The 26,943-nt window shown below is 47.2% G+C and overlaps 9 protein-coding genes across 9 annotated transcripts; 7 read left to right on the forward strand and 2 right to left on the reverse strand.

Moving 5' to 3' along the window:
• Nucleotides 1-50: 50 nt before the first annotated feature.
• On the forward strand, nucleotides 51-2,544 carry mdr2 (ATP-binding cassette permease mdr2; the record flags this gene model as incomplete). Its single annotated transcript, XM_056649267.1, has 3 exons — nucleotides 51-1,298; nucleotides 1,351-1,986; nucleotides 2,053-2,544. The coding sequence occupies 3 exons, from the start codon at nucleotides 51-53 to the stop codon at nucleotides 2,542-2,544; spliced, it is 2,376 nt and encodes a 791-aa protein (XP_056496398.1).
• A 490-nt stretch (nucleotides 2,545-3,034) lies between these two features.
• On the forward strand, nucleotides 3,035-4,470 carry N7469_010363 (nucleoside transmembrane transporter FUN26; the record flags this gene model as incomplete). Its single annotated transcript, XM_056649268.1, has 2 exons — nucleotides 3,035-3,204; nucleotides 3,285-4,470. The coding sequence occupies 2 exons, from the start codon at nucleotides 3,035-3,037 to the stop codon at nucleotides 4,468-4,470; spliced, it is 1,356 nt and encodes a 451-aa protein (XP_056496399.1).
• Nucleotides 4,471-5,928: 1,458 nt separating this feature from the next.
• Nucleotides 5,929-7,838, forward strand: N7469_010364 (glycoside hydrolase family 47 protein; the record flags this gene model as incomplete). The annotated part of the gene is made up of 3 exons (XM_056649269.1): nucleotides 5,929-7,421; nucleotides 7,478-7,735; nucleotides 7,793-7,838. 3 exons carry the CDS (start codon nucleotides 5,929-5,931, stop codon nucleotides 7,836-7,838), a joined length of 1,797 nt encoding a protein of 598 aa, XP_056496400.1.
• Nucleotides 7,839-8,000: 162 nt separating this feature from the next.
• On the reverse strand, nucleotides 8,001-9,790 carry N7469_010365 (uncharacterized protein; the record flags this gene model as incomplete). Its single annotated transcript, XM_056649270.1, has 2 exons — nucleotides 8,001-8,806; nucleotides 8,869-9,790. 2 exons carry the CDS (start codon nucleotides 9,788-9,790, stop codon nucleotides 8,001-8,003), a joined length of 1,728 nt encoding a protein of 575 aa, XP_056496401.1.
• Nucleotides 9,791-11,028: 1,238 nt separating this feature from the next.
• N7469_010366 (uncharacterized protein) lies at nucleotides 11,029-11,728 on the forward strand (the record flags this gene model as incomplete). The annotated part of the gene is made up of 3 exons (XM_056649271.1): nucleotides 11,029-11,179; nucleotides 11,239-11,298; nucleotides 11,379-11,728. 3 exons carry the CDS (start codon nucleotides 11,029-11,031, stop codon nucleotides 11,726-11,728), a joined length of 561 nt encoding a protein of 186 aa, XP_056496402.1.
• Nucleotides 11,729-12,222: 494 nt separating this feature from the next.
• N7469_010367 (uncharacterized protein) lies at nucleotides 12,223-13,955 on the reverse strand (the record flags this gene model as incomplete). Its single annotated transcript, XM_056649272.1, has 5 exons — nucleotides 12,223-13,036; nucleotides 13,108-13,250; nucleotides 13,302-13,526; nucleotides 13,584-13,688; nucleotides 13,761-13,955. The coding sequence occupies 5 exons, from the start codon at nucleotides 13,953-13,955 to the stop codon at nucleotides 12,223-12,225; spliced, it is 1,482 nt and encodes a 493-aa protein (XP_056496403.1).
• Nucleotides 13,956-15,799: 1,844 nt separating this feature from the next.
• Nucleotides 15,800-17,775, forward strand: N7469_010368 (putative GABA permease; the record flags this gene model as incomplete). Its single annotated transcript, XM_056649273.1, has 7 exons — nucleotides 15,800-15,958; nucleotides 16,018-16,088; nucleotides 16,174-16,287; nucleotides 16,342-16,424; nucleotides 16,486-16,887; nucleotides 16,940-17,265; nucleotides 17,338-17,775. The coding sequence occupies 7 exons, from the start codon at nucleotides 15,800-15,802 to the stop codon at nucleotides 17,773-17,775; spliced, it is 1,593 nt and encodes a 530-aa protein (XP_056496404.1).
• Nucleotides 17,776-19,404: 1,629 nt separating this feature from the next.
• On the forward strand, nucleotides 19,405-21,547 carry N7469_010369 (FAD binding domain protein; the record flags this gene model as incomplete). Its single annotated transcript, XM_056649274.1, has 3 exons — nucleotides 19,405-19,408; nucleotides 19,563-21,475; nucleotides 21,536-21,547. 3 exons carry the CDS (start codon nucleotides 19,405-19,407, stop codon nucleotides 21,545-21,547), a joined length of 1,929 nt encoding a protein of 642 aa, XP_056496405.1.
• Nucleotides 21,548-22,678: 1,131 nt separating this feature from the next.
• N7469_010370 (pyrroline-5-carboxylate reductase family protein) lies at nucleotides 22,679-23,585 on the forward strand (the record flags this gene model as incomplete). Its single annotated transcript, XM_056649275.1, has 2 exons — nucleotides 22,679-23,228; nucleotides 23,284-23,585. 2 exons carry the CDS (start codon nucleotides 22,679-22,681, stop codon nucleotides 23,583-23,585), a joined length of 852 nt encoding a protein of 283 aa, XP_056496406.1.
• Nucleotides 23,586-26,943: the final 3,358 nt, after the last annotated feature.

Consider the following 26,943-nt stretch of genomic DNA (forward strand, 5'->3'; position numbering starts at 1 on the left):
CTCTGACATATTTCTACCTTCCTCACTTGACACACCATCTATCCTCGACGATGCGCGGTGTCCGGTTGTCCGCCTGGGCCCCCGGTGTCTGCCCTCAGCCAACAGTGAGACAAACTCTTGTTGCTGTGCGCCAACCATTCACACAATTGTATACTACGAATTTCCGTTCAGGCGACCTTCATGGCGCCAATCGCCTCTTTTCCACCGCCTCTGGCATCCTTCGCGACAGCCCCGGGGGCTTCCTCCGGTCTGCCGAGGTTCCGTCTTCGCTGCGACGAATTGGTCACCGACATGCCCTTTCTACTTCCCAAATAATTCTCCAAACACGGCCTATTTCCTCCACATCACGTCTACTACAAACGAAACCCTCGGCGTCCCCTTCCACATCAGCTCAATCCAAAGAAACTGCGAGCTCGGAAGAGGAGAAGAAGGAAGAGGAACTAGACAAAGGCTTCGAGCTTTCTGAGAGAGCCGCACAAGCCGCACAAGTCAACTTGCGAGCGAAACTAGCCAAGGATGGCTCCTCGGGAAAGAAATCTGGGTTTGCAGAGATTTGGCGTTTGTTCAAGATTGCGCGACCCGAAGCCAAAGCCCTCGGCTTCGCCTTCTTCTTCCTATTGATCTCCTCCTCGATTACTATGTCCATCCCGTTCTCAATTGGCAAGATCATGGATACAGCTACCAAGAGCGTGGAAGAGGGCGGTGGTCAACTGTTCGGGTTGAGCATGCCTATGTTCTACACTGCGCTAGGTGGAGTTCTCGTCCTTGGTGCTGCCGCCAACTACGGTCGTATCATCATTCTTCGAATTGTGGGCGAACGAATTGTTGCAAGACTCCGCTCGAAGCTCTTTCGCCAGACATTTGTTCAAGATGCTGAATTCTTCGATGCTAACCGGGTCGGTGATCTAATCTCTCGTCTGAGCTCAGACACTATCATTGTAGGAAAAAGTATTACTCAAAACCTATCGGATGGGCTCCGTGCAGGTGTTAGTGGTTTTGCTGGGTTTGGTCTGATGGCATATACCAGCTTAAAGCTGTCAAGCATCTTGGCTATCTTGCTACCGCCGATTGGTTTAGGTGCTCTCTTCTACGGACGTGCAATCAGAAATCTCAGCCGCAAGATCCAGAAGAACCTTGGTAGCTTGACAAAGATCGCAGAAGAACGTCTGGGCAATGTGAAGACCAGTCAGTCATTCGCAGGCGAGATCCTTGAGGTCAACCGATACAACAACCAAGTTCGCAAGATCTTCAACCTCGGAAAGCGGGAGTCTCTAATCAGTGCAACATTCTTCAGCTCGGTGAGTAACGCCCAAATCAATTGTCTGTATGCCATCCACTAATGATATTTAGACCGGTCTAATGGGCAATATGACAATTCTGAGTCTCCTTTATGTAGGAGGCGGAATGGTCCAATCGGGAGCCATCAGCATCGGCGAGCTCACTTCATTCCTGATGTACACTGCATACGCCGGATCTAGCATGTTTGGCCTATCAAGCTTCTATTCCGAGCTGATGAAAGGTGTTGGTGCTGCAAGCCGACTCTTTGAGCTGCAAGACCGACAGCCGACGATCCACCCGACCAAAGGACTGAAGGTGCAGTCTGCCCGCGGCCCGATCCGGTTTGAAAATGTATCCTTCAGCTATCCGACTCGCCCAGCTGTGACAATTTTCAAAGACCTCAACTTCGAAATTCCCCAAGGTACTAATGTGGCCATCGTTGGCCCCTCGGGTGGTGGTAAATCCACCATCGCATCCATTCTTCTTCGGTTTTATAGCCCGACTGCAGGCCGTGTCTTGATCAATGGCAAGGATGTCAGTGGCATGAATGCCAAGTCTCTTCGTCGCAAAATTGGCGTGGTTGCCCAAGAGCCTGTTCTCTTCTCAGGAACCATCGCAGACAACATTTCCTACGGTCGGCCTCATGCAACGCGGTCAGAGATTATTGCTGCTGCCCGCAAGGCTAACTGCCAATTTATCAGTGATTTCGTAAGTTTGATCACCCTAATAGTTTCATTTTCCAAGCCCCTCGTTCACTGCTTACAATTAAATTAGCCTGACGGCCTTGATACTCATGTTGGAGCCCGTGGAGCCCAGCTTTCGGGTGGACAGAAGCAGCGGATTGCCATTGCTCGCGCTCTGATCAAGAACCCTGATATTTTGATTCTGGACGAGGCTACCTCTGCTCTGGATGCGGAGTCGGAGACACTGGTGAACAGTGCTCTCGCCGCTCTTCTTCGGGGTAACAATACGACAATTAGTATCGCTCATCGTCTCTCAACGATTAAACGCTCTGACACCATCATTGTTCTTGGCAATGATGGCACCGTTGCTGAACAAGGCAGTTATGAAGAGCTCAGCGCTCGCCCTGACGGAGCCTTCACCAAGCTCATGGAATGGCAAATGAGTGGCGGCGAAGCTCAAAACCCGCCGACTCGGACCGTGCAGCCGGACGAGCTCTACAAACTCCAGAAGGAAATGGAGCCTGAGTCGGAATTCGAAGATGAAGATGAGCAGGAGTCCAAGTCCGAAGAGAAGAAGGACTAAACTCACCGTCTTACCTTGAGACAGTATACACACAAACACACACACTGCCCTTTATTGTCATAATTGGGCTACCTTTACTTTATTTTTTTCTTTTTTGGATACTCTCTCTCCTCATGCGCCTCAGCCTGTGTGGACATCTCTTCTTTGGCGATAGATATTAAACTGACCTTTGTGTACAAACACCAAAATACAAAGTATTGCACGAAATGAGACGCACTAGTAATTACTTTATACATGACACTCTTCTCTCTATATCCTGGCTAGTAAATTACTACATAAATTAAAACCATCTACCCTATCAGCCCGATTGAATGCGAACCAAACCCAACCCGGCCGAATTCTCCGCACTTAGTCAGGTGCTTCCCCACTTTGTCATCTGCGGACCTCCTCGAAACTTGAAGTTCACCTAAACCTCCGTGGGTTAACTCATCGGATGGTTCTTCTCCAACTCTCTTAGCGAGGGGAAGAACAATACCAACACTTTAACATAATGGATTACCTGCGCAGACTCGTCTCCGAGCGCCCGGAGTACGAGCCGGTCGAGGATTCACCACAGGATGACGCCGGATCGACAGAGGAACGACAGCCGCCATGGGCTCGCTTTTCCAGGCTAGAATATGCCGTGTTTCTACTACTGGGAGTTGCAATGTTGTGGGCCTGGTAAGTGATCCTCTATGATCTCTCCCATGTTCCTTGTTGGTTCTTCAAGAGAGTGACCCAGTCGTACTAATACCACCAAGGAATATGTTCCTCGCCGCAGCACCATATTTCCATAGTCGCTTCGAATCGAATGAATGGGCTGCAACACACTATCAGTCCTGTATCCTATCTGTATCAACCGTTACAAATCTCGCATCCTCATACACTTTTGCTCGAATCCAAAAGAATGCTTCCTACCCGTGGCGAATTACGATCTCACTACTCATGAACTGCGCAATCTTCACCTTACTGGCTTTCTCCACCGTGGTAATGACGAATGTCTCTACACAAGCATACTTTGCTTTTGTGATGCTTATGGTCTTTGGGACTAGCTTGGCCACTGGACTCAACCAAAATGGTGTCTTCGCCTATGTGTCTGGTTTCGGGCGAGAGGAGTATATGCAGGCAATAATGAGTGGACAAGGCATTGCCGGGGTCTTACCCTGCATCATTCAAATTTTATCGGTCCTGGCAGTTCCCAGGAATGCGAACGGGGGCCAGGATGACGAGAATATGCTACAGGGATCATCTGCGAAATCCGCATTCATATACTTCCTCACTGCTACTGCTGTCTCCGTCTTCACGTTGTTGGTTTTCTTGTATCTGCTCAGAAACCGACCAAGTGCCAGACCGAAAAGCTCAGATGATGATGATGAGGAGGACACGGCTCTTGTTGAGGGTACAGAAGATAAGTCTGTGAGTCTTTGGATATTATTCCTGAAGCTCCGTTATTTAGCTTGTGCCGTGTTCATGGTCTTCACGGTCACCATGATGGTCTTCCCTGTATACACATCCCGCATCCTCTCGGTCAACGATCCGAGTAAATCACGAATGTACGACGCGCCCGTCTTCATTCCAATTGGATTTCTCTTCTGGAACGTTGGCGATTTTGTCGGGCGACTGGCTGTGGCTATACCAAAGTTGTCTCTCAGTCACAGACCGTGGCTAGCCTTCGTCTTGTCACTTTTGCGAATTGCCTTCATCCCTTTGTACCTTTTGTGCAATATCAATGGTCAAGGGGCATCGGTACAAAGTGACTTTTTCTATCTTTTCATTGTGCAGGGTCTGTTTGGTATAACCAACGGATACTTAGCCTCAAGTTGCATGATGGGGGCTAGCCACTGGGTTTCTGCTGATGAACGACATGCAGCCGGTGGATTCATGGGCACTATGCTGGTCGGTGGATTGACAGCTGGTAGTCTGTTGAGTTTTGTGGTGGCCAGCTGATTCACACTGGCCTTTTGTGGCTCTTGAAGTGACTGTAGAAATCATGATTTACGACCCCATAGTATACATTATACTTACGGCTTAGAAACGATATCCTATCTCACCAATAAATTACATTTCATTTTTAACAATTCGATATGGATCTATCACTATGTTTTACCTATGCAACTGCTCTAACGAACATTAGCGAGCGCCACATTGAAATCTCAAGCTCTGAGTTTGATTCCGGGAGTATGTAGGTCATCCCACGACATGTGATATCGTGGGATGCCCATCATCACAGGTGCGATGTACTTCTGTGTAATCCCTGTTTGGTTGAAGTGATATAACTCCTACAGCTGCATCTGAGCTCAGCTAGTGGAGCTCGCGCTAGCCAAGTCAAATCCACCGATTAACACAAATTCTCCGATTTTAGTTCTCGTGGTGCTAAGAAGCAGCCTAGGAAGAATGATGATAGCCTTGGAATCTACAGAGAGAAGAACAGCACAATTCCATGATCTATGGTTCGAATTCATACAGTACAATGCTTAAGTTAAATCCAGGAGAATCCTAGGAAGTAAAATCATCATCCAAGTCCACACGCTGATCATACACCACAAAATCGAGAAAGAAAAGACCCACAACTTGACCAGCTTCGCCACACTCCAGCTTCAAAGCTCCCGATTAAATCGACAGGGCCACTTTGAACTCGATTAAGACACCATCAAGGGGAGTCCGCGGTCTGGACTGACAGTAGCTCACGGGCCAATTGTAGCGGATACCTTTTCATCTGGTAGCCGATTATAACAATCATGAAGTACCCGGTACGGGGCTAGGTCCAGAACTTCCAACTTGCGCCCTGAAGACGCCACCAACTGCAGTTGTACTCCGTACAGATGTGTTGGACCCTGAAAGATCCTCCTTACGTAGGAAGATCGAATATCATTTGTTTGCACGGGAAAGGGAGCCACATTGCGGCCCCTTTGCATGCCAAATCTCTCCAATCATGGAGAGCCCGTTGTATCTTTGGGGCTCGGGGGACGCGTGTCAAACGACTATCAGAGACAAACCCTGTCGATCAACTCTGCCTCGATCTTCACCCCCCTCCCAAGGGGAATTTTTGACGTGATTTGCCCACATGGTTTGTTCTGGTCTTGAAGCTGTCTCTCTGGGGAATTCTGGAGTTTTTCTGTCTTTTTTCGCGTGAATGTTTTCTTCTCCACCTGGGTGAAATGATATCTTGTCTTCATCACCATTCAATTCGCATTGATTCAGTCTATCCTTATTGACTTATTTCTTATTTTTGTCTGATCTATTTTATCGTTCTCTTTTTTTTCTCAAGCTGTTGATGGCGTCCACTCTTTTTATTTGAAATCTTTCACTACAGTATAATCATTGCATGATTGCCATTCTTTCCTACTCAGCCCTACGGCACTACCATCCATCACAGTCTTTCCAGCATCTTATTCCACCTTCATTATGATCTCTAACCGCAAGGGACGCTCTCTCACATCGAGCATCTTTCTTTTTTTAATCGCATACTTTTTTCTGGTGTGGCTGCCTCTCCACCAACTTTATGGCTCTCATAAAGCCCACCGACCGACACCCATACAAGGCCAATGGCATAGGCTCAACAGTATTCATTTAAATAATTCAACAGAGAGGTTCCCTGTTACCTCTTACATCCCATTGCCGACATCACCAGTGTCGATCCCCCGTATTCAACATGATTTCCCCGTCGAATCGCGATCAGAGCGGAAAGCAAGGCTCAAGAAGCAAGAAACCATCAAACGAACCTTTTTGCATGCATGGAATGGATATAAAGACCATGCATGGATGCGAGATGAGGTCTCGCCGTCAAGTGGTGAATATGATGACTCTTTTAGTGGCTGGGGTGCAACACTCGTCGATTCTTTAGATGCCTTGATAATTATGGGCCTGGACGAGGAGTTTGAGATTGCTTTGGATGCATTGAAACAAATCGATTTTACAACCACGCCAACCTCGGAAGTAAATGTTTTCGAAATCATTATTCGCTATATGGGAGGTATGATTGCAGCTCACGACCTCACCGACGGCAAGTATCCCATCTTGCTTCAGAAAGCCGTCGAACTTGGCGAGATGATCTACAACGCATTCGATACCCATAACCGAATGCCTCAGATGCGCTGGGAATGGTCGCGGTCAGCTCAGAACTTAGAGATCCAACCATCGGAGATCACCAACTTGGCCGAATTGGGTTCGTTGACGGTTGAATTCACGCGACTCACGCAATTGACCGGTGATCCTAAGTACTACGATGCTGTCCAGCGAATTACAGATGTGCTAGAGAAGAACCAACTCAAAACTCGTCTACCGGGGCTATGGCCGACAGTAGTCGATGCTGACCATCTATGGTTCGACAACGCTGAATTCGGTCTTGGTGGCTGTGCCGACTCGGCCTATGAATATCTACCAAAGGAGCATATTCTTCTCGGGGCGCAGACGGATCAATACCGTAACATGTACAGGGATTCTATCGAAGCGATCAAGAAGCACATGCTTTTCCGACCCATGCTTAAGGACCAGGACAAGAAGATTCTCTTCACTTCTAATCTTGTCATCAATCGAGGTGGTCATATTCACAAGCAGCAATTCCTCCAAGAACACCTGAAGTGCTTCCTTGGTGGTACTGTCGGCATAGCAGCCAAAGTCTTCAATCGCACCGAGGACATGTCAATCGCACGTGAGCTGACAGATGGTTGCATATGGGCTTATGACACCATGCCCACCGGCATTATGCCGGAATCAATGGAGCTTCTCGCTTGCGAAGACGAAGAGAATTGCCCATTCAATGACGCCAAGTGGCAGGAAGGTGTGTGGGGCGAACAGCTGAAGACGGATAGCGAGCGTCATCAAGTGCAGAAGGTGATCAAATCTGAACGCCTTCCAGCTGGCGTGGTTGCTTTCAGAGATTCCACATACAAGCTCCGGTAAGAATGGACTCTTTGGCAGAAGAAAATCCTCCAGACTAACACACGCTCTGCAGACCCGAAGCTCTGGAATCCATTTTTATCATGTACAGAATTACTGGCGACAAATCTCTCCAGGATGCAGCGTGGCGCATGTTCCAGAACATCGACAAGGCAACACGTACTAGATTTGGACACTCATCCATTGACGATGTTCGCGACAGCGAGCCAACATTGAGCAACAAAATGGAAAGCTTCTGGCTTGCTGAGACTCTGAAATATCTCTATCTCATATTTTCGGAGCCAAGCCACATTAGCTTGGACGACTATGTCTTGTAAGCTAGTATATCTGAATTTGAGTGTCATACCTGGTTGCTGACTATTTCTTCTAGGAGTACTGAGGCTCATCCATTCAAGCGTCCGAGTGGAGGGTTCTAATTACTGTCAAAGAAGCAATTGCTTTTTGGGATTTATTATTCTGTCTATCGGATAGCAAACGATATGGGGCTGTGGCGTTTCGGAATTCAGCGAGCGATATCTTTCTATCTTTCATCTTGTCTATACACTATTAGCTCACTATATACTTTGCATCAAGCAACGTCAAATTCCATCATCGTCTTGTTCAAGCAAGCTCTCGTTTGTATATGTATCCCAACTTTGACAGGTAGAGTGAAGAGCGTCATAATCGATTAGCTTACGAGCCTCGCGCCATCGCTCTAAGAACTGGATTGCAAAGCCCTCTTCAGTGTGCCACCCGATGTGACAATGCATCAGCCAAGCTCCAGGGTTGTCAGTTTTGAATGCAACAACAAGGTACCCCGAGCTAGGAAGCATTGCAGTATCACGACGAGGCGGATTCGTCAATGTAGATATGTCAGAAGAGCTGTATGTTCCGGTCCCCTGAGCAAGGACAAAAAAGTCATGGCCGTGGAGGTGAATAGGATGGGGAACAGCGAGGGTAGTTTCAATAACCACATAAGACCACTCATTCGCTCGAGGGAGTTCAACCACGCCGCTAGTATTGCTGAACGAGGTGTCATTCTTCCATATTTGGAGTAGACTGGGGTTGTCCCAGTAGACCTGCATCGAGGTCCCATTCATTTTCCAACGAAATAGATTGTCAGAGTTCGATCCCAATGTCACTGGCTCACTAGCGTTATAATACGGCACTGATGCGCTTTGTGATAAGTAGGGCACCAGATCAGCTGAGTCCATATCGTCACAGCTGTCGGAATAAGTGTATTCGGACGTGGTGGGTGTTGACGGGCTGCTGCCATAGTACACGATACCCCTAATATTGTCCGAGCTGTCATTATCAGAGCAAGCTGACTGGGGGATAGCACGCATCCAGAAACTTTCATCTCCAGTAGATTGATCCGCATTGACAACAATATCATATCGCTGACCTATACGCAAATTCAGAATTAGCTTTCTTTCCTTATGCTGCTCGGAACCGGCCATTTCTTACCCATTCCAATACTTAGGACTGTTGTGTTAAACGGCTCGATGGGAACTAAATCCATAGCCATGACAGTAAGAGTATGGTTGTCAATTGAAAATTTGAAATGCGTGTCGACTGCAGCATTTACTAGACGGAATCGATACGAAGTACCGGCAGTAAAGGAAGTGTTAAACCGATAACCCGTTTGACTCGTCGAATTGTCGTCACCGTAGACATTAGTCCCGTTAATCAGTCCATTGTCTAGAGTCGGTGGTCCATTTGCTTGGGCCGAATCATACAGCTCATCAACGGTTTGATGACTCCAGTCGTTCAAAAATAAAATCCCTTTATCCTCATCATAGTTCTGAGATGCCGGGCCATTAATAATAATGCCACCAAAAACACCCTCCCATGCCTGCAATCCTATATGCGAATGATACCAGGTTGAACCGTACTGTGTTGCTCTCCATTTGTAGGTTGTTGTTTCTCCCGGTGCCGTCGGACACTGGGTAATAGAAACAACCCCGTCATTGGGGTTTGTGTAGTTCTGACGAATACCGTGAAAATGAATACTAGAGCCATTCTTCGCCGAAGAAAGACTATTTGTAACATGTACAATAACATTGTCGCCCCAGTCGGCTTGGATTGTGGGACCAGGGATCGATCCGTTGACGGCCATGGCAGAACGAGAGTATCCGTCGGGGGCAACGGTGACATCTTGGATATCAAAATAGTATTCTCGAGTCACGCCAGTATCGGGCACAACATCGTAATAGTTTGTGCTCAAATCGTAATTACACCAGGTTTGTCTATCGTTGGCTGTATTTCCTGAACAAGTGTCACGTTTGTGAGAGACATGACGAGTTGAACGATACGGATTGCTGCTCTTATGCATAGAAGCAGCGGAGGTGACAGCAATAAGTGTAGTCAAAAATGAGAGGATTTTCATGCTGATCGAAAAGCTTTTTTTGTGGAATATAGAAAAGAAGAAAGAAAACAAACGAAACGAGTGACTTGAGTATATAATGAACGTGTGTAAGAAAAATAAGATTGCGAAGATACAGGAGGGATAACACGAGATTTTTGAATTGTTTATTCACGAACAATCTCTTTCCAAGGTTCAAGTTGGGACTGCCCGGCAGTACCTCATCACATAGTTCTCTTTGTACATCAAAATAGCCATGTTCGTCCACATCGTGGGGCTACATGCTTTGAAGCAGATGATAGCCATATTATGGTAGGTATATGCTACTTCTAATTGGCCAAGATTAAGCATGACACGCATAGGAACGCTAACTCATGTATGAAAGCGTAATCATCTTGACGTTGACGTTCGGAGGTACTATGGCGACATTTCAATTGGCAGTTATTTTTGGCCTGTGAATTAGACTATACTAGTTTATAATAAAGGTGGATTGATGCGTCGCTCTTGCTATTCGTGATCTAAAAGTTGGAAGTACAGTGGCTCAGTACTTACTATGTCCGGAGTCCAAAGCACATATTCGCGACATCGGGTTTGAGGTACCACCACTGGCAAGAAGATAAGATGATGAAATCAAATTCTATACTGAGGCCCTTGTTTCCATGGCATATTACTAATAAATTGCAGCTTTTCACTCCTCAGAAAGGCAGTCCAAAGTTGAATCACATCCGTTGATACACTGAGTTACATATGGACCAAGTTCATCAACATTGGCGAGAAATGATCCATAGTTTGCGGGATATTCGATTCCGATGGGGCAGAATGAAGCTAGGCTCTGCTATTCTCCATAATTTTACTGGCATAAGGCGGATGGCTTCAGGTACCTGCGGGACAGACGTCAGCCAACGCGCGGCCCGGCCATCATCTCTTCCACTCCCGAAGACTTTCAACGTAAACATGTTCTTGGTGAAACAAGGTACTCATACTGTCAGGGGTGAGAGTGTCGAGGATTGGGTTAATTAAGCTACGGTTTAGTGGCTAGCCTCTCACAGCCAAGAACTTCAAGTCTCTGAAATCTTAGTTGGTCTTTGGGATTTGAATGCCGTTTTACCTGCAAAAATCGGCACAACCATACATATAAACTTCTACCTTTGTAGCAGTAGTACGCTTCTGATTCGGAACTCGACACAAATTCCGGCCTAGACAGTACGCAACTCCTTAAGCCTTTTGATATTTCATTGTCTTTTGAAAACCTACGGTTCAAAATGCATTTCAGACTGGTCTCGTACGCAGGCCTTGGTTTTCTATCCTTTGCGTCTGCTTTGGTTGCTCGTGATTCGCCCGAGGTGAATGAAAAGTTTGGGCTGTATGCTTATGGCGATGCAGTCGGGGGGCTGTCTCTTTTCTATGCTGGAGGTATAAACTGCCACAGATCAATCAACATTGAGGTTGTACACTCACTGACAGATCACCAGGCAAGGCCATGATTGGTGATCCATCCAACTCGACGTCTGCAGACGCCGCTCCTGTGGCCTGTAAGAACTCACATTTAAAGCTACCCCATGAAGAGCGTAGCCACACGATAGCTGGTATTTCTGACACGTGAGAATTATAGTTACTCGTGCTTCTAAATCATCGTCTGGGTCCTGGATTGCCAACCCCAATGTGACTACCACCAATGCCAACTACAGCTGGTCCGACGAAATGCTTTATATCCCTAGCTCTTCTGCTTCTTCCAAGGAAATGGGATTCACTTCAAAGAAACTGAGCAATGAGACTACCACAGGATTTATTTTCTACGGGCAGTGGGTGATGGTCGAGAACGACTCTGGTGACATCTCCTCCAGCTTTTACATACGATCTGCATCCGAGGGAGAGGGTGTTTACTCTTTGCTATGGGATGCTGCAAATGACGATACTGCTATCCCAATTTCTTTGCGTTCTACTAAGCCGTCCAATGCATAAGCTCCACGCTTATGTTTGATTCGATGTGGTCCCACGATGCTGGTTTCGCGAGCATTTGTGACAATGAAGACTAATGGGTTGAGAGTTATTGAATCATGTACACCAGTAGATGTATTCACGCAGCCCTTAAAGCTTGACTTTCTGATTGTTTATAGAATGCCACTTCTGCACACACTGACTTCTTATTCGGTAAATCATAAAAAAATGGGAGGGAAGCAAGAGCGCGCCGCTAATGTCTTCACGAGACAGCTGATGTTCAAGTTGGTTACCAGTACTAGCAGTATCATGATCATAATTTCGGACCAGGCCATAGCCTACAGCTAGAATTTGCCTAGTACGTTCAGGATAATAACTACAGCTGGTAGTATCAACCGTAGTATCTACAGTAGTAGAAAATGAAGCTGTAACGTCTCAACACAGGTGGCACTGGCACTAGTCTATATACTTAATTTAGATGTTTTTGGGTATAACAATTGCACTAGTAGCTGAATAGCTCAAACATAGGCCATCGCATCGGTCGAACTCTTCTTAGAAGGGCCTTGCTCTCTTTGACGGGCCTCATCATACTCATACTGGATCGAGTACCCAACTTCTTTCCGAATAACCATCCTCTCCGACTCATCACTTTCGACAGTAGCTTCGCTCTGTTGGCGACCATGCTGTCGACTCAGTTGAGGCATCAGCTCAATGGCATCGTCATCGAGAAGAGACGGAGGTTCTTGTTTCCTCGCTGCATTCTTCGCCAGATGATTTCTCGGAGGTGGTGGTACCAAGCTCGGTCCACCAAGAGGAAACATTGAGCGCCTTAATGGTGTGCGCACTGGAGGTTCTCTGGCTTGGGGAGTGTTCGATTTTTGCTTCTTGCGATGATTGTCAGAATCCTTGTGGCTGGAATGCACATGGCCATCTTGGCAAAGGTTCTCCTTCGATGAAGATTGTGGGACCGCATTAGTACCTGATCGAGACCAAGGCGGTATTGTAGCTGTTCCACCCCTTTTCCTTTGTACTCGAGACATAGATCTTGACCTCGACGCTGATTGTGAATTCGACCCTGACCCTGACTTGGAGCTTCCTTTTGTGCCCTGGGATCTCGAGGCACTGCTTTCCAATGTAGAATCGCCGGCGGTTCCATAGTTTGTGCTGACAGCTTGCATGAATGGACGGAGGCAGAAAACACTGCAAGCGACTAGGGCATAATGAAGTTCAACCTGGAGCCAAAGAGATGGTTCGATTGCTGCGAGGGTCACGTCGGTTTTGCCCAGGGCAGCATGGAGCTTGGAGATATGAAGGATCGTGAATACAATAAGACTATATTTGGACGACGGCAGTCAGTACACCAGCTAAAAATAATATCTGCAGTGTCTGTGGATGAGACTTACGGGAAACGAAACAAGAAAGCAAATCCAATAGCCAATTTGCGTCTTAACTTCATAAATAGCCCTTTCAGAAGGGCGACAGCGAGCACGAAAATGATTAGTTCCGTGATGGCGTCTAACGCAGCAATGAATTGCCAGCGAGGATACTAGAAATTGCATTAGTACATAGACAAAATTTTGCCGTGGTGAGCACAAACCAGATTGCTGCATTGGCCACCTTGTGATCTCCAGGGCTTATTGAGCTCACAATTAACCAAGATGATAAAGACGGCCGGAACCAGCCATGCAGTGCAGAGACCCAATGTAGCCCAAGAAGCTCGGTTGTGCGGTTTTTGTGGGGTAAGTCGAAGATAAATCGCAAGTACACAGCATTTCGAAAGATATATAATTATCAAAGCGAATATATCGCTTGTTGCAACCAGCTATAGTCCATTGTCAGCTTTGCGAGACACCAATAACCATGCCGAAGGTAACCATACTGCTTGTATCTGATTCAGTCGATCTTCGTCCAGCAAAGTGATCGATGTCCCGAATCCCCGAGAACAGGCGTAGAAGACAAGTATTGACTGCAAAATAGCCATGATCTAGAGGAAAACAATCATCATATCAGCCCTTATCCACTGAACCCATATCATCACTTGTAAATTGAAACTCACAGTAGCTCCCAATAGCACAAAATCATCCCGCGCAAACGGCGGAATCAAATAGAGTCGCACATATAGGCGAATAAGAAAGCAGACCGACGAGACCACTAATCCCAGTGCCGCAGTAATGATGATATACGCTGCGCGGTGGTATTCGTCGATGACCTCGAAGGGCGGCGACTGTCCCGGGGGCACATAGGGGCCCATCACGGGGGAAGCAGGATCTCAGTTGAGTCAATGACAATATGTACCATGAGGGAAAGAAGACGAATGAATTGGGCTTATGAAAAGGACTATGGGTGTGGAGCAGATAAGCCCATGTGTGTAAAGTGGAAATTGGAGAGAATGATAGGCCGACTCGCAATTCACTATATACAGCAATCAGTCGGTGCAACAATTCCTCGTGACAAAAGGTCCGCTATACCTCTGACATACAGTGATCCAGTGATCCGATGGATCAAAGGTATTTGGGTACAAGGAAGACCAGCTGCGTCACCAATCGATGGATTCAGTTTGTTTGAGGTATATTTGGAGTAGCTGGGGAGGTGAAGCAAGAAGCTCCATGAAGGAGAATCCCGAGTTCAAACAATATGATCATTTTATTGACGCCGAGAGCTCAGCATGGCTGTTAAGACATCCCTTTTTGGACAGGAATGAACTAAAGAGGATCACACTATGTATTTGGGTATAGAATAATTGAAAAGGCAAATGCAGAAGCAATATTATGCATGACATCCTTAAAACGCATTATTTCCAATCCATATCTCTCTGATATCACCTACTTCAATTCCGCATATCAATTCTCCCCTCACGTCTGACGACTCCCCCTAACCATATGACACGGGCTTTCGAGCCCCTCGGCCCGCCACCAACTTTTGCCCTAGAAATCCATTGACATTCCAATGCGCTCATGGATCCATAGGGCAGCTATCCGATAGGGCCATGTGGTTTTACATATCTCCCTTCGGACATATGCGAGGGATAGTGCAATTAGCCGGCGCATCCTCCCTTCGCCAGCTCGGATGGGTGATGAGCCGGTGCTCGTTTGAGCAGTTAAGCATCAAGGGATGGGGCGTTAGTTCACGCAGTGATCTGCCATTAGCGTGGGTGATGGGTCACATAAGTTGGGATTGCGATTGGATCCGCAGGGATCTACCGATGCTCCCACCGGGCGCAGGGCAGGGATTATCGATTCCTTCCAAAGTATGGCACAGTATCAGAGAGACAAAATCGATGTTTTGCTTTTCTTCGCTCGAAGTGAAACCTCTCACAGTAGAAGAAACAACAAAGGCAATGTTGAATGAAATATCAAAATGAAGCACAGGTCACTTTCGATGGATAATACTCAGTTGCCTGTTCGTAAGGGACAAATGCAATACTTCCCCCTTGGCATGCAAGGTGCCGATAGCTTCATCGCCCATTCTTCAACGCCCTCCGAGTTTCAAGGGAGCCAACAAAGGACGACCGTACCAAAATTCAGCAAGAATGAAATCTCGACGCGGTCAATGCTCAGTGCAACATGCGCCCCCCCTTCTCGCCCTCAATCAAGCATCCGACGTGTCATGCAAATTGTCTAGAATAGTGAATTTACATCGGGCGTCCCTGTCCATGGCACTGGCCGTTCACCCCCCCCCCCCGGCTTTTACCCAAGTTGTTGTTGTTGGCGTGCTGCCCACATGGCTGGCGCGCGAGAATTCTTCCTAGCCACGCCTTACTCCCACGCCGATACCACGCTCGAATTCGTCCAGTTGATTGCTCCAACCCTCGGTATGATCTCAGCTAGCTGGGGCCTCTCCTTGGATTTGCTACTTTTGGTTACGGCTCTTTGCTAGTAACTTTCGACTCGACTGTCTTTCTTCAGGCGCTGGAAGCCCTCTTCTTCCTATATTATTTCTGTCATTTCTTTTCATGAAGATTTGCTATACAGTCAGATTGCACTGTCTCTACCGTGAATCTCACAAATATTGTACTCCAGATCCTGTGGCATCTCCCTTTCTTATCATTTCTGATCTACCAATCTGGAGCCGGATTTGGTCTGCAAAAGAGGGATAATGACGAACTCCTTCGGGACAAAGAACGAGTCCCAGATGACCGACACGCTCAATGATTTGGAGGACTTTCCTCAGAAGAGCCTCGTTGCACCCAGGTATATGGGGACGCTGGCTGACCAACGTGACATGAATGCACTTGGACGAGTCCAAGTTTTGCGAGTAAGTAGTAACCATCGAGAGTAAAGCCGAAAGTCTGGCTAATGTGGGTCACCAAAAAGAGGAATTTCCGATTTATTTCCATTGTTGGGTTTGGATGCACGCTGATCTGCACATGGGAGGTTATCTTGACGTTTGTGCCCCTTCCATATCGTCGTCCTTGAGGCAGACAAGCTCTTGGCGGATGTGCATACTAACCAATCTTATCTTGGGAACAGACTATTGGCCGCCGGGTTAAAAGATGGCGGAACTGCTGGTCTAATATGGGCCTTTGTCGGTGTCTCAATTGGATTCACTCTGGTATATGCTAGTATTGCAGAGATGGCTTCAATGTATATTGATCCTCGTGTGAAAGCGGCCGTCTTCCAACGCTAATGTATCAATAGGGCCCCTACTGCCGGTGGACAGTATCACTGGGTGTCTGAGTTTGCACCAAGGACCGGACAGAAGTTTCTTAGTTATATCACAGGTATAGAGTGAAAGATATGTTCTCCTCAGGTCAATCCATAATTTGCTGACACTTAAGCCAGGATGGCTCTCTGCGATGGGATGGCAGTGTGCAATTGTTACAATTGCTTATCTCGCTGGGACTATAATTCAGGGCCTCATCGTGTTGAATCAACCAGATTATGATTTCCAGCGATGGCACGGAACAATGCTGGTCATTGCTATCTCGACTTTCTCCATTCTATTCAACACTTTTCTAGCCAAAAACCTGCCGTTCGTCGAGGGGCTGATCCTAATCATCCATGTGATTGGACTCTTCGCAATTATTATACCGCTTTGGGTGCTGGCACCACGCAATAATGCTCGCGATGTGTTTACTACCTTTCATAATGGCGGCGGTTGGCATGATGCTGGAACAGCAACACTGGTCGGTCTATCAACTACCATTACGTCGATGCTTGGCTATGACTGTTCTGTGCACATGTGTAAGTGATGATATAACCGTGGAAACGAACAGCAGTTGCTCACATAGTACAGCCGAAGAGATCAAAGATGCGTCAGAAACACTACCTCGGGCTATGATGTCCTCGGTTGCAGTTAACGGCGTCTTGGGATTCATCATGTTGGTGACACTCTGCTTTACGCTCGGCGAAGTAGATGCCGTACTTGAGAGTCCTACTGGATTTCCCTTTATCCAAATTTTCTATAACACAACTGGTAGTTTGGCTGCGACAAACGCAATGACTGCAGTGCTGGTAATAACATTGACTGCAAGTACGATTACTGAAGTCGCGACCGCTTCGCGACAACTCTGGTCATTTGCTCGAGACGACGGACTTCCATTTTCGTCTTTCTTTGCATATGTAAGCTACGGCGCAATATTTTCTTTTTGAATTGGCCTGCTTTTGAACCGGACGGGCTGACTCTTCTGACAGGTAACACCAGGATGGAACATCCCGTTGAACTCGGTGATGGTGTCGTTGGGGGTGACTATCCTCCTTTCTCTGATCAATATTGGCTCAGAAGTTGCCCTAAATGCAGTAACGTCATTGACGATCACCTCTCTCCTGTCTGCATACATCATATCAATCGGTTGCGTGCTTCTCAAGCGACTTCGGGGGGGAATCACTTCCGCATCACCGCTGGACGCTTGGCCGATATGGTCTAGCTGTGAACTTGGGAGCACTGGCCTTTCTGCTGCCCGTATTTATCTTTGCTTTCTTCCCCTGTCAACACCGGTGACTCGTGAAACGATGAACTGGAGCGTAGTGATGTACGTTGGCGTCATTGGATCGGCATCATTATACTATTGGGCCAGAGGACAACACCATTTCATCCCGCCCGTGGCATTAGTCAAGAGAGAGGCGAGTTAGCTCTTCTACGGAGTACGTCTTCTCACGCGCACTTTAGCCAAGTGACACGCCCAGATGCTTCGACACTAAAATTTAGCGAAAACAAACCGCGCCGGTATGACCCCGTATACCCGAGGATGAGGAACGATGGAGACCGGGGAGTTACTTGTGATGACCATTCTTCATATTTGCTTTTTTTTTCCCTTAGATCTTATTTTCTGCATGTACTTAATTTAGCCAAACTACTGGTTTTCTTATACTGTATGATGGGGAGCGGAAACCAGTATCACTGTCAAATGTTATGATGTGACGTTGAAAATTAACTACTGTACTGTATACAACTAACAGCAAGAGATGCTGTGAGATGCCTCGGATTCGCACTTCCGACCCGACTACCCTCTCACGTTCTTCTGTCTTCCGATCTGGCGTGGTCCAATGATCCCTGCTATATGACGTTTATTAGGACCGGGAATGGTAAGCAAAATTACTGTTCCTTTCATCATCTCATGACCGTCGTGTTTCATTTTGGGGAACTTAGATGCCCAACTCCTAGCTCCCATCAACCGAATCATTTTCCAAATGGATAAGCAAGTGTCACACCTGTTTCACCGCCTGATCCATGGGCTCGCTCGGGTACAGAATTCGGCTGGTATTTGGAGGGAACTACTTTGTGATGAACATATCCCGACCGCTATTACTTGTCCTCTCGTCTAACCGAGATATCAAGACGTTTATTTCTTTTTCCCTTTTGCAACATACCCCTTCCCCTATTTTCTATTTGAAGCGTCCATTGGGATTCTAGAAGTCCCACCGAGTGTTTGGAGCTAAGCCTTAGCAGGGAGAACCAGGCCGTCCCAAGAGCCAAGCGACAGGGATAGACTAGAGACCGGCTGGTCGGGAAGTGGACGGAGTGGACAAAAGTGGAGTAAGAAAAGGAGATCATGTACATACATAGCTGTACAGTACTGTAAGTAACTCGGGATGACACCAATTAGAATCCTAGTAGATGGATTGAATGTACATAAGTTACAGTATTCAGGGATGGTGGGGATACGCATGGGATGACTGGAATGGATTATCAGATTGATTGATAACGAAAGCGGTCGGCCCACTCGGAAGTCGGCTATGCGTAGGTTCAAATATTCTGAAGGACGTAGTACATACAGTATGAGTGTAGTAGTAGTAGTTGACAGTATTCATAAGTGTAAATACAGTATGAAAGTACAAATGATCAGTATGCACCGTCGATCTGGGGCTAACTCTTCTCCAGTAATCAAATCCAGTCCCAACCAAATAAATCCATCTGATTTTATCTTTCTTTTTCTCTTTCCAAAGATCTCTTTCAAACCCGCAAGTGGCAAATCTGATAAACTCCGCCAAATCAGGCGAGCCCTTCCGCTCTCTCCGCTTCTTCTTCTTCTGCTTCTTCCTTTTTCTTCACTTCGGGATTTCCTTACCTTTTCTCACTATTGAACCCTCCGGCCTTTTTCCTATTTGTATCCGCTTCTCCTTATCAAGTCAATCCAATCCTTCGAGATTACTACCTGCATCATTTTCATCATTCTTCGATCTCTTTACTATTCTCTGTTGCTTCGATCGCGGCGATTTCCGAGTCCACCGACGGCCCTCGGTTCTTCGCTTCCGTCCGTCATGGGTACGTGTGTGAAAATCTCCAGATTCTTGTTTCTCTCCCCTTCCCCCATTTTTGATTCCCAATCCTTCCTCTCACTACCACCCCACGCTTGACACCAAAAAAAAAAAAAGATTCCGAAGAAAGATTATCTGTGTCTTACATTTGTCCTCCATAGTTCACGCTGTCGAATCCGTGATGCCCTCGGCCAATACCGCCTCGACGGGGACCCGTCCCCGCAAGGGCACTTTTCAAGATATCCCCGTCTCATCAACTTCTCACCCCGATAATCCCATTCCTGAAGAGCCTCGTGGTGTGCGCTCTCTTTCCATCACTGATTTCAACTTCAATGGCTCGCCAGCCTCCCAAGGGACAGAATCGAGTGGCTCTGATTCCCCCGCAACTCCCCCCACGCCGCCCGATTTGCAGACCCTGCAGGTCTCGGATGATAATGACAACAAACCCACCGGTCGCAGCCGTCGGGCATCGACCATTCTGATTTCACAGAATTCGGATGATATGCGTCGGGTTTTGGAGAATGTGGGCACAAGTGGCACGCAGAAAATTGAGTCGATGTGCTGTGGTGGGGGTTGCTGCCGCGGTCGTCCCCTCCAACCCCTCGATGGTCCAATCTCCGGCTTCAATTCAATCACCGCGCCTGATAATGACGCCTTTAAGAGCCTTGGCCTGAATGTGGATCTTCTTACTTTGGACAGCGACCTCTCCAACCTCGCCCCGCTCCCGGAAAAGACCGTTTCTTTCTCCCCCCCCCCCGCCTACACGGCCAACTTCGAGCTGGGCCCCTCAGATCACCCCCCACGCTTCGTCCAACCGCATCCACCTTATGAAGTGTATCGGGCTCCTCTCCACCATGCTCGTGAGTTGACCAAGGGTGGTGCTGAGAAGCGCACCTATCATTTTGATATTGATGTCACCGACTACCCCGCCGAGAGCGGCATGGTAGATTTCGTCGTTGGTGGTGCAATCGGTATTTGTCCGAAGAATAAGGATGAGGAAGTCGAAGATATCTTCAACTTGCTTGGCGTCCCCAAATCCATGCGCGATAAGAAGGTCCTCATGCGCACCACCAAAGGCCGCTGGCCCACTATCTGGGGCGACGACAAACCCCGCGAGTTGATTACCTCTCGACGCGAGGTTCTTAGCTGGTGCTCTGATATCCAGAGTTATGCCCCTACCAAGGCTTTGTTCCGTACCCTGGCCGAATACGCCTATGAGGAGAATGAGAAGAAAATCCTCGAATATCTCTCATCCGCCCAGGGTCAAGGTGCCTTCTGTGAACTTCGCACCAGCTCCCACATCAGCCTTTCGCAGCTTCTTCACGCCTTCCCCTCATCCCAACCCCCACTTGATCACCTTCTCTCAGTTCTGAACACCCTCATGCCCCGCTTCTACTCCTTGTCCCAAGATCCCATGATCTCTTGCCAATTCAAGGGCACAGAATGCCGTCGTTTGGTTGAAGTTGCTGTCACCGTTGCTGACTCTGATGATTGGCGTGGCGGTATCCGTACCGGCGTTGGCTCTGGCTACCTGGAGAGCCTTGCGCGCAAGGCTATTGCTGCTGAGGCCCGAGGAGAGAAATTCGATCTTCATATTCCCATGTTCCGTGGTCTCATGGCCAACCCTCTGGCCAAGCGATTTGCTTCGGATGGTCCTATGCTCTTGATCGGTGCCGGTGTTGGTATCGCTCCTTTCCGTGGCTTCGTCCAGCGACGTTTGCAGTCGGCCAACTGCGCCAACAAGGTTTGGGTCCTTCAGGGTGTTCGTGACTCTCTGCTTGATGAACTGTACAGTGGCGAGTGGGGTGTACACGAGGACAAGGTCCGCACAGTGGTGCAGAGCCGTCGTGGAGAGAGCCGCTACGTCCAGGAAGAGGTGCGCCACCAAGCTGATCTCGTCTGGTATGTTATCAATGCCCTTGATGGCCGTGTCTTTGTTTGCGGCAGTGGAAAGGGTATGGGTGAAGGTGTTGAGGCTGCTCTCGTCGAAGTTGCGATGGCCAAGGGGAACCTTAATTCCGAGGAGGCGACTCTCTTCTGGCAGAGGAAGAAGGAAGCCGGCCAGTACATTGCTGTAAGCTCCCTTGTGTTAAGTCATCCATCCAATACGAGCCTTACTAATCGTTCCCTTTAGGAAACCTGGTAAATTATTGTTTCAAAACTCAACAATTTATATCTCTGTTGTTATCCGTCAAGTTGTTGATTGCCGCGGGCCCTAGGCCCCCTTTCAATATTCGCCCATTCAGTGTACATATTCCGATCATTCTTTGTCGTTTCGGATTTCGGATTCATTCTTGCATTGCATCTCTCATGATGCTCAACTATCATTCATCCGGTGATCTCTGTGGCCGGTCCAGCTTATGGAAAGCCAGTCGCGCCTGGTTCCTCAGCTCACCAAACATTTATTGATGTAATTTAGCGGGTCGGTTATCTGTCTTGCGAATGGATTTGTGCTTTTGTTTCCTTTTTTCTTTTGAGCTCCTTTACCTCGGCCTTGATCTGCTACATGGCTGTTGTGACCAAAAGAGAGTTATATATCTTGGTGCCAGGGTGTCAGGGTCCCCGATTTTATATCGCGAATTTTACATAGAGACCCGAATTCAAGCTCGTACTGCATATTCACAATTCCATTATTTGAAAGTGTACTGGTCTCACATAAGCTTGACTATCACATAATCAAGATTCGTCATGGCATCGTATGTTCAATGCTCAGTCCATACTATCCCTTCCATTTGTCAACAACTCGCAATCGTTGACTTGAAATATAGCAACTAGTAGTTGCTATATTTCAAATTAGACCTTCGTATCGCCCCTTCGACAACCCCACAATCGAATCCTAGTATGAGATCATCCACTGACATTCACTTGACTTGCCCCTCTCTCCCCGCACCGATTTTGACTGGGGAAGATCGCAGACTGTCAAGCCGGTTGACCGGGCCGGTGTTTGATATAGTATGAGTCACGTGGAGTTGTATAAAACAGACAAATATCTATGACCTAGACCAATTCTCTCCTAACCCACGTACATTCTCGATTTTCTGAGTCTTCACATTTCTATCAAAATAACCAATTCAACCAATTCATCCATCTCTTGAATTAATCGAGACTCTTAGTCCTCGACTACTCCGACATCGCAGGCGGTCTATCAAACTCCCTTCGCACCCCACCGATAAGCCCAAAGTGGGGGATTTTCAATCGCGGAGAAATCAACTTGACCTCACAAACCACAATTTCCCACCCTCACACGCATCCCACGCATAATACCGATATCATAACCATGCCTTCCATCCAAGAAAGCAAGCTCGCCTTCATTGGCGGCGGAAACATGGCCTCCGCCATCATCGGCGGTCTACTCGCCAATTCCGTCCCAAAGACCAACATCACCGTTTCCGAGCCATGGGAGGTAAACCGCAACAAGCTCGCCGCAACTGGCGTTAACACAACAACCGATAATGTCGTTGCGGGCGGTAGCGCGGACCTCATCATTATCGCCGTCAAACCGCAGGTTACCAAGGCTGTTTGTGAAGAGTTAGCGAAGAGCTGGGCGGATCGTCAATCCCTCCCTGTTGTCGTTAGCATTGCGGCTGGTATCACACTTTCCTCTTTGCAGGAGTGGTCTACGACCCCCAATGGAGCTCGACCTCATGTTGTTCGTGTCATGCCTAATACCCCCGCGCTCGTGGCGGAGGGTGCATCTGGTGCGATTGCCAGTGCGGACGTTAGTGTTGAGGAGAAGGCTCTTGTCAATGAGTTATTGGGTAGTGTAAGCAAGGCGACGGAGTGGGTTGATAAAGAAGAATTACTGGACGTTGTCACTGGTCTATCGGGTGAGTTTCAATCTTTTACTTTACTTCGGACATGACTTATTGATTGTTTGTATAGGATCTGGTCCTGCATATTTCTTCGCTATGGTTGAACACCTTGTTGCTAGCGCTACTGCCCTCGGTCTCTCACAGGAACAAGCGACTCGTCTTGCGACACAGACTTGTCTAGGTGCTGGTAAGATGCTGGTTACCTCTGATGATGAGCCTGGTCAACTTCGTAAGAACGTGACTAGCCCGAACGGTACGACTTTCGCCGCGTTACAGACTTTTGAGAAGGAGGGCTTCAAGGAGATTGTTGATAAGGCTGTTAAGGCTGCGACGGATCGGGCTGCTGAGTTGGGTAACACGCTTGCGAAATAGAGGGGCTTGGAGTGAAAAAAAAAATAGAATTAATCAAATGCATAAAATCTAGTTTGTATCAGGTTGCGAGTTTCATAAATATGGGAAGATTTATTCCCGAATTATCGAGGGTCTTCGCATTTAATTATATAACTCGGTATTTCAGGACTAGGAGTACGGGAGTCCAATCAAACAACTCGAAAAGAAGAAGACCTCTTCAAAGCTATTTTGATAACTTGTTCATACTAGTAACCCCTAGATACTGTCAGTAATCGATTACTTAACGTTTTCAATGTTTGAACTGTCAACTCGGATTGCTTCTCATCGATACTTCGGCAGTTCATGGAAACGCGTTACTAACCGACTTCACCTTGGTAAATATCAGCCTGGACTGCTCCTCGTGCGCGATAGTTGGGCCCACCGGAGTATGGAATGGACCATTTGACATAGTTATGTCAAATGGTCCAGTATATATGGGGCTAGGTAAAAACCAAACTGTCCTGTAAACCGATTCTCTGCTGCGCTGGCCTCTGGGTGAGCCACTTGATGGGCTATTCCCAGTGTAGGTGGTGATAGCTGACCCTGCGGATTCCCGAGTTCGCTGAGGAGTGGACGGACTTACTGTAGTTTACCTTCATATTGAAGAACTATGGCCACCCAAGATGTAGAATGAATTGTAGATCGACCTTGTCAAGGAAGGAATAAACTTTACGTGCCGTTTCAAACCGTATTATTTGACCGAGATATCACGAGTGGCTGCGTGAGCTGTAGAGAAAATGAGACGAAGTTGTCGATTGATAGCTTCTCTAGTTCATCGAATAATCAGGAACCTCTCATCAATAGCTTCATCTTCTGTTGTCCGTATCTTCTGGGGGTGACGGTGAGTTCGTGCGGCTCTTATTCTTCTTGTATCTCAATTTCTTCAACCCAATGTCTTTTTTTCGACTCGCTAAATATTTCTTCTCATCCGGATGTCCTCCATACTGATTGACCACATAGGTGGTGACAGACATGATGAAGCTCAGAAAGCTGATGACTGCGCTTGTGATGGCTGCCATTCACAGGTGCCAAGTGAACATGCCACAACAAGGACTATGCATTTGTGGCTTGCTCTATGGGTATAAAACCTGTCTTTTCTGCATTTGGGAAAGGTTACAATAATGGATTGTAGAAATGAAAGTCATCACGAAGAACCAATAGCCAAGGGACACCGAGCAGCCTATTTCCAAGGCTATTGAGTGTTATACATAGTACCGGTACTAATAACAACATAGTAGAATATAGCCAAGACTCAGACCAAGGGCACTGTACTGCAGTTGGGACAGCTGGAATCGCGCCTAAATAGAATTGATTCAAATGCCAAAGAGCCGAGGGAAACCTAGATGTGCAAGCTCGCCCATCACTTTGTCAGGCTTTAATCAACACATCCCAATGGAAGTGGCGTAGTCTACCCCAAATTAGTATATGTAATGCGAGACAAATAGTGTATATAGGACGAAGCTGTAAACAAAGAGCTGGGATAATCCCAGGACCCTCCAGCCTCTCAGCGCAATAACCGCGGCACCTCCTGGAGCGATTCATCCTTGAAGCCGATTAAGACCGAACAAATCACTGCTATTAGATCTGATACTCAGCTTAACTATCATGTAGCTGCAGTAACATGTCAATATCACCGGCTGCCACGGTATCTGCGCCTCGGCATGGATGGGGCCGTGATGGGAGCGTACCCGGAACCAATAGTGAAGGCGACTCATATGCAGGTTGGGACGGGAGGAGAATGACATTTCGTGTAATTTGATAAGTCCTCATGTCTCGGTTCTCTCAAGTTGTGACATACGGTGATTGACCGAATTTTTTCCTTATTTATTATTTATTTATTTTTTGGTTCGCAACGTTTCATCTGGCAGCGTTGCTTACTTTAGAGTGATGTGCGAGAATGAGTAAGTACTCAATGTTGAGCATCATGCACATACATACACAGTAGGGATTTGTTCCTGGCTATTCAATTGAATTGGCTACTGGTATTATGAATGCCCAGGATTGTAGAAAATGAGGATCGTCAAAGGACATTCCAAAGGGTGCAGGGCCAGAGCAACGCTGCACTACCCTATCCATGAATGCATATTCAAAATTCAAAATATTTTGCTTTGCCATAGCTTCAAACGTCGGGTTTTGCCCATGGCATGCTGTAACCGCTCAGTTTCAGGGACTAACTACATTACTAGTAGTAATTAACACTTTTTAGTACTACCCAGTCTAGTACCCGGCTGGGTTAAACACGACTGCATTTGCATTCAAACTGCAGACAAATGGTGGCGTAATCCTATAATCCTCCGGGGTTGCCAGCCAACTCTTTGAGTTTATTCAAGCGACTATTTGCTCGAAATGATCATTTAGGCAGAACTAGATTACTGGCGCAATGACAATGTATTCCCACCTGGGAATACATTGTATAATCGCAAGTAAGCCACGGCACAAATTAATTAGGTACCAAACTGACAAGGATTCAATGCCTGTTTGCCATTTCCTGGTGCTCGGGATGGGAGCAAACATGCATTTGCCTCAAACTACGAGTCCCAAAAACCCGAAGTTTGAGTCACGTTTTCCGGAACAAAGAAACTAATTTTTGATATGTGCTCAAAGCCGAGCGAAGGATTTGTGACATGTCGCGCCATTGTCCGGGGGAGATTACGGGATTAGACCACTCAAAAAGTTACTACCTCAGCCTAAATGATGCTGACTGCTAATATCTACATAGCAGTAGAGGCTGAACCCTATATACCATTGGTAAAACTTGAAGAACAACTGTGTATACTAGTACAGTATTACTGTATACAACCCCCGACGCGATCATCCGGGGTCAACACCAATGATCGTCTCGATATAGACTTTCCCAGATGACGTCGATCCCATCCACATGCAGGCTGCTGTCAACAAGGTTTATCCTATTTAGCAGATGTTTACTAGTGAGTAGGGCTAGTATAGTTTGTTTGATGACCCAGAAACCAGGAGGTCGGGTCCGCCGACTAGGCTTAAGTAACAGGCGACAGGAGGGATCGATTCGATTCATATTTCCTCGCGCCTTACTGGATGCCCTGCGTGGTCGGGTGTCCTCCTCACATTCCATTCTGATTTGAGACAACCGAGATGCAGTTGAGATTCAGATCTTGCCTCACTAAAAATTCGAGCCACAATAAACTACTACGTGGTACTACAGTACATACTATTGTATGTATGCATGAAGCAGAGTCCCAAACACACCCCACTCCCTAGAAAATGAGATCATGATGAAAGAGGATCCTCATCAAATTTGACTCAAGACTTGAACGAGTTATTGAAAATGCGAATTTGAGATGCGCTGACCGCTATGACCTTCTTT

This window comes from Penicillium citrinum (genome assembly GCF_028827155.1).
Source record: "Penicillium citrinum strain IBT 23319 chromosome Unknown utg000009l:1.0-4274883.0:1.0-4276374.0, whole genome shotgun sequence".
In the NCBI taxonomy this organism is placed as follows: Eukaryota; Fungi; Ascomycota; class Eurotiomycetes; order Eurotiales; family Aspergillaceae; genus Penicillium; species Penicillium citrinum.